Source organism: Rhinoderma darwinii, unplaced genomic scaffold (assembly GCF_050947455.1).
Source record: "Rhinoderma darwinii isolate aRhiDar2 unplaced genomic scaffold, aRhiDar2.hap1 Scaffold_659, whole genome shotgun sequence".
Taxonomy (NCBI): domain Eukaryota; kingdom Metazoa; phylum Chordata; class Amphibia; order Anura; family Rhinodermatidae; genus Rhinoderma; species Rhinoderma darwinii.
In genome coordinates this window covers 129,100-135,834 of record NW_027464215.1, presented here as the reverse complement: position 1 = coordinate 135,834, position 6,735 = coordinate 129,100, and the positions used below count along the sequence as shown (strand labels likewise).

The 6,735-nt window shown below is 36.7% G+C and overlaps 1 protein-coding gene across 1 annotated transcript in view; it reads left to right on the top strand.

The window, feature by feature from the left end:
• Positions 1-290: 290 nt before the first annotated feature.
• The window catches only part of LOC142728034 (tau-tubulin kinase 1-like), a 25,417-nt gene continuing 18,972 nt past the window's right edge, over positions 291-6,735 (top strand). The window contains exon 1 of the mRNA XM_075849076.1: positions 291-392. Within this exon, the coding sequence (XP_075705191.1) occupies positions 291-392 (102 nt within the window). The remainder of the gene's footprint in view (positions 393-6,735) is intronic.

Here is a 6,735-nt window from a genome sequence, read left to right as displayed (position 1 = left end):
ACGGCTCGGCACTGCACGTTATGTTGGATGCGGCATGCTGGTTGTGGCATGAACTTAGCGGCCCGCTGTGCCCCCAGGGTTGGGTTGAAGTTTTTGTTGGGACAGGACTTCTCTGCTTCAGGTTTGGGGTACTGGTGCCAGGCTGAGCTGCCATGGTCACTGTAAAGTTAGTGATGTGACTACTCTCAGCCCTCTCATGACCCGTGGTGGAACTTGTTTTAATTTACAGGATCATAGCCGAATGAGCCCCGGGCAGGTGAGCATCCGACGGCTCTGGAATCACTAGCAAGATGGTGAGAGACATGGGTAATTCCTGGCATGTTTACTGGTTGGCATCACTCTCTCCCAATGCTGATTCTGGGCACCCCATTGATACATCTGATGTATCTGAAGTAAGGGGCTTGTGCATGGTTAGCTGTAGTGACCTAACTCCCCCACTGCGGCGGTGCTGCTGATTGATGACATCATCTCTTGCAGAGGGGGGAGTTAGGGGGTGCATGAAGCTGACTTGGGGCACAGATGAGCAGTTCAATTTATGGCCTCGACTTATTTGCTATTTCGAGTCATAAACTGAGTTACTGAATGTTTCAAAGAAGAAAAGTTATCCTCATGCTTTAAAGCTATCGAGCTGATAATACAAGTCTCCGGAATCAACAATAGACATGTGGAGTATAGGCTATGAGGATCAGGGAAAGTGGGAAATGGATAGAGTAGTAAGAGGGGTTAATAGGTGGTTATATGGGGTAATAAAAGGGGTGGTATTAACGAATAGGGGAGTTATATAGAGTAATATGGGAGTTATATAGAGTAATAGGGGAGTTATATAGAGTAATAGGGGGAGTTATATAGAGTAATAGGGGGAGTTATATAGAGTAATAGGGGAGTTATATAGAGTAATAGGAGGAGTTATATAGAGTAATAGGGGAGTTATATAGAGTAATAGGGGAGTTATATAGAGTAATAGGGGAGTTATATAGAGTAATAGGGGAGTTATATAGAGTAATAGGGGAGTTATATAGAGTAATAGGGGAGTTATATAGAGTAATAGGGGAGTTATATAGAGTAATAGGGGGAGTTATATAGAGTAATAGGGGAGTTATATAGAGTAATAGGGGAGTTATATAGAGTAATAGGGGAGTTATATAGAGTAATAGGGGGAGTTATATAGAGTAATAGGGGAGTTATATAGAGTAATAGGGGAGTTATATAGAGTAATAGGGGAGTTATATAGAGTAGTAGGGGAGGTATATAGAGTAATAGGGGAGTTATATAGAGTAATAGGGGGAGTTATATAGAGTAATAGGGGAGGTATATAGAGTAATAGGGGAGTAATAGGGGGAGTTATATAGAGTAATAGGGGGAGTTATATAGAGTAATAGGGGGAGTTATATAGAGTAATAGGGGGAGTTATATAGAGTAATAGGGGAGTAATATAGAGTAATAGGGGAGTTATATAGAGTAATAGGGGAGTTATATAGAGTAATAGGGGAGTTATATAGAGTAATAGGAGGAGTTATATAGAGTAATAGGGGAGTTATATAGAGTAATAGGGGGAGTTATATAGAGTAATAGGGGAGTTATATAGAGTAGTAGGGGAGTTATATAGAGTAATAGGGGAGTTATATAGAGTAATAGGAGGAGTTATATAGAGTAATAGGGGAGTTATATAGAGTAATAGGGGAGTTATATAGAGTAATAGGGGAGTTATATAGAGTAATAGGGGAGTTATATAGAGTAATAGGGGAGTTATATAGAGTAATAGGGGAGTTATATAGAGTAATAGGGGAGTTATATAGAGTAATAGGGGGAGTTATATAGAGTAATAGGGGAGTTATATAGAGTAATAGGGGAGTTATATAGAGTAATAGGGGAGTTATATAGAGTAATAGGGGGAGTTATATAGAGTAATAGGGGAGTTATATAGAGTAATAGGGGAGTTATATAGAGTAATAGGGGAGTTATATAGAGTAGTAGGGGAGGTATATAGAGTAATAGGGGAGTTATATAGAGTAATAGGGGGAGTTATATAGAGTAATAGGGGAGGTATATAGAGTAATAGGGGAGTAATAGGGGGATTATATAGAGTAATAGGGGGAGTTATATAGAGTAATAGGGGGAGTTATATAGAGTAATAGGGGGAGTTATATAGAGTAATAGGGGAGTAATATAGAGTAATAGGGGAGTTATATAGAGTAATAGGGGGAGTTATATAGAGTAATAGGGGAGTTATATAGAGTAATAGGGGAGTTATATAGAGTAATAGGGGAGTTATATAGAGTAATAGGGGAGTTATATAGAGTAATAGGGGAGTTATATAGAGTAATAGGGGAGTTATATAGAGTAATAGGGGAGTTATATAGAGTAATAGGGGAGTTATATAGAGTAATAGGGGAGTTATATAGAGTAATAGGGGAGTTATATAGAGTAATAGGGAGTTATATAGAGTAATAGGGGAGTTATATAGAGTAGTAGTGGAGTTATATAGAGTAATAGGGGAGTTATATAGAGTAATAGGGGAGTTATATAGAGTAATAGGGGAGTTATATAGAGTAATAGGGGGGTTATATAGAGTAATAGGGGAAGTTATATAGAGTAATAGGGGAAGTTATATAGAGTAATAGGGGAGTTATATAGAGTAATAGGGGAGTTATATAGAGTAATAGAGGAGTTATATGGAGTAATAGGGGAGTTATATAGAGTAGTAGGGGAGGTATATAGAGTAATAGGGGAGTTATATAGAGTAGTAGGGGGAGTTATATAGAGTAATAGGGGGAGTTATATAGAGTAATAGGGGAGTTATATAGAGTAATAGGGGAGTTATATAGAGTAATAGGGGGTTATATAGAGTAATAGGGGAGTTATATAGAGTAATAGGGGAGTTACATAGAGTAGTAGGGAGTTACATAGAGTAATAGGGGAGTTACATAGAGTAATAGGGGGAGTTATATAGAGTAATAGGGGGAGTTATATAGAGTAATAGGGGAGTTATATAGAGTAATAGGGAAGTTATATAGAGTAATAGGGGGAGTTATATAGAGTAATAGGGGAGTTATATAGAGTAATAGGGGAGTTATATAGAGTAGTAGGGGAGTTATATAGAGTAATAGGGGAGTTATATAGAGTAATAGGGGGAGTTATATAGAGTAATAGGGGAGTTATACAGAGTAATAGGGGAGTTATACAGAGTGATAGGGGAGTTATATAGAGTAATAGGGGGAGTTATATAGAGTAATAGGGGAGTTATATAGAGTAATAGGGGGAGTTATATAGAGTAATAGGGGGAGTTATATAGAGTAATAGGGGAGTTATATAGAGTAGTAGGGGAGTTATATAGAGTAATATGGGAGTTACATAGAGTAATAGGGGGAGTTATATAGAGTAATAGGGGGAGTTATATAGAGTAATAGGGGAGTTATATAGAGTAATAGGGGGAGTTATATAGAGTAATAGGGGAGTTACATAGAGTAATAGGGGGAGTTATATAGAGTAATAGGGGAGTTATATAGAGTAGTAGGGGAGGTATATAGAGTAATAGGGGAGTTATATAGAGTAATAGGGGAGTTATATAGAGTAATAGGGGGAGTTATATAGAGTAATAGGGGGAGTTATATAGAGTAATAGGGGGAGTTATATAGAGTAATAGGGGGAGTTATATAGAGTAATAGGGGAGTTATATAGAGTAATAGGGGAGTTATATAGAGTAATAGGGGGAGTTATATAGAGTAATAGGGGAGTTATATAGAGTAATAGGGGGAGTTATATAGAGTAATAGGGGGAGTTATATAGAGTAATAGTGGAGTTATATAGAGTAATAGGGGAGTTATATAGAGTAATAGGGGAGTTATATAGAGTAATAGGGGAGTTATATATAGAGTAATAGGGGAGTTATATAGAGTAATAGGGGAGTTATATAGAGTAATAGGGGGAGTTATATAGAGTAGTAGGGGAGGTATATAGAGTAATAGGGGAGTTATATAGAGTAATAGGGGAGTTATATAGAGTAATAGGGGGAGTTATATAGAGTAATAGGGGGAGTTATATAGAGTAATAGGGGAGTTATATAGAGTATTTGGTGGTATATACAGAGTGATAGGGGAGTTATATAGAGTAATAGGGGGGGGGGTATATAGAGTAATAGGGGAGTTATATAGAGTAATAGGGGAGTTATATAGAGTAATAGGGGGAGTTACGTAGAGTAATAGGGGAGTATGTAGAGTAATAGAGGAGTTACATAGAGTAATAGGGGAGTTATATAGAGTACTAGGGGAGTTATATAGAGTAATAGGGGAGTTACGTAGAGTAATAGGGGAGTTACGTAGAGTAATAGGGGAGTTACGTAGAGTAATAGGGGAGTTACGTAGAGTAATAGGGGAGTTACGTAGAGTAATAGGGGAGTTATGTAGAGTAATAGGGGAGTTATGTAGAGTAATAGGGGAGTTATAGAGTATTAGGGGGAGTTATATAGAGTAATAGGGGGAGTTATATAGAGTAATAGGAGGAGTTATATAGAGTAATAGGGGAGTTATATAGAGTAATAGGGGAGTTATATAGAGTAATAGGGGGGTTATATAGAGTAATAGGGGAAGTTATATAGAGTAATAGGGGAAGTTATATAGAGTAATAGGGGAGTTATATAGAGTAATAGGGGAGTTATATAGAGTAATAGAGGAGTTATATGGAGTAATAGGGGAGTTATATAGAGTAGTAGGGGAGTTATATAGAGTAATAGGGGAGTTATATAGAGTAGTAGGGGGAGTTATATAGAGTAATAGGGGGAGTTATATAGAGTAATAGGGGAGTTATATAGAGTAATAGGGGAGTTATATAGAGTAATAGGGGGTTATATAGAGTAATAGGGGAATTATATAGAGTAATAGGGAGTTACATAGAGTAGTAGGGAGTTACATAGAGTAATAGGGAGTTACATAGAGTAATAGGGGGAGTTATATAGAGTAATAGGGGGAGTTATATAGAGTAATAGGGAGTTATATAGAGTAATAGGGAAGTTTATATAGAGTAATAGGGGAGTTATATAGAGTAATAGGGGAGTTATATAGGTAATAGGGGAGTTATATAGAGTAGTAGGGGAGTTATATAGAGTAATAGGGGGAGTTATATAGAGTAATAGGGGAGTTATATAGAGTAATAGGGGAGTTATACAGAGTAATAGGGGAGTTATACAGAGTGATAGGGGGAGTTATATAGAGTAATAGGGGAGTTATATAGAGTAATAGGGGAGTTATATAGAGTAATAGGGGAGTTATATAGAGTAATAGGGGAGTTATATAGAGTAATAGGGGGAGTTATTAGAGTAATAGGGGAGTTATATAGAGTAATAGGGGGAGTTATATAGAGTAATAGGGGGAGTTATATAGAGTAATAGCGGAGTTATATAGAGTAATAGGGGAGTTATATAGAGTAATAGGGGAGTTATATAGAGTAATAGGGGAGTTATATATAGAGTAATAGGGGAGTTATATAGAGTAATAGGGAGTTATATAGAGTAATAGGGGGAGTTATATAGAGTAGTAGGGGAGGTATATAGAGTAATAGGGGAGTTATATAGAGTAATAGGGGAGTTATATAGAGTAATAGGGGGAGTTATATAGAGTAATAGGGGGAGTTATATAGAGTAATAGGGGAGTTATATAGAGTATTTGGTGGTATATACAGAGTGATAGGGGAGTTATATAGAGTAATAGGGGGGGTATATAGAGTAGTAGGGGAGTTATATAGAGTAATAGGGGAGTTATATAGAGTAATACGGGAGTTATATAGAGTAATAGGGGAGTTATATAGAGTAATAGGGGGAGTTATATAGAGTAATAGGGGGAGTTATATAGAGTAATAGGGGGAGTTATATAGAGTAATAGGGGAGTTATATAGAGTAATAGGGGGAGTTATATAGAGTAATAGGGGGAGTTATATAGAGTAATAGGGGAGTTATATAGAGTAATAGGGGGAGTTATATAGAGTAATAGGGGAGTTATATAAAGTAATAGGGGGAGTTATATAGAGTAATAGGGGGAGTTATATAGAGTAATAGGGGAGTTATATAGAGTAATAGGGGGAGTTATATAGAGTAATAGGGGGAGTTATATAGAGTAATAGGGGAGTTATATAGAGTAATAGGGGAGTTATATAGAGTAATAGGGGAGTTATATAGAGTAATAGGGGAGTTATATAGAGTAATAGGGGGAGTTATATAGAGTAATAGGGGGAGTTATATAGAGTAATAGGGGAGTTATATAGAGTAATAGGGGGAGTTATATAGAGTAATAGGGGAGTTATATAGAGTAATAGGGGAGTTACATAGAGTAATAGGGGAGTTACATAGAGTAGTAGGGGAGTTATATAGAGTAATAGGAGGAGTTATATAGGTAATAGGGGAGTTACATAGAGTAATAGGGGAGTTATATAGAGTAATAGGGGAGTTATATAGAGTAATAGGGGGAGTTATATAGAGTAATAGGGGAGTTATATAGAGTAATAGGGGGAGTTATATAGAGTAATAGGGGGAGTTATATAGAGTAATAGGGGAGTTATATAGAGTAATAGGGGGAGTTATAGAGTAATAGGGGAGTTATATAGAGTAATAGGGGGAGTTATATAGAGTAATAGGGGAGTTATATAGAGTAATAGGGGAGTTTATAGAGTAATAGGGGGAGTTATATAGAGTAATAGGGGGAGTTATATAGAGTAATAGGGGAGTTATATAGAGTAATAGGGGGAGTT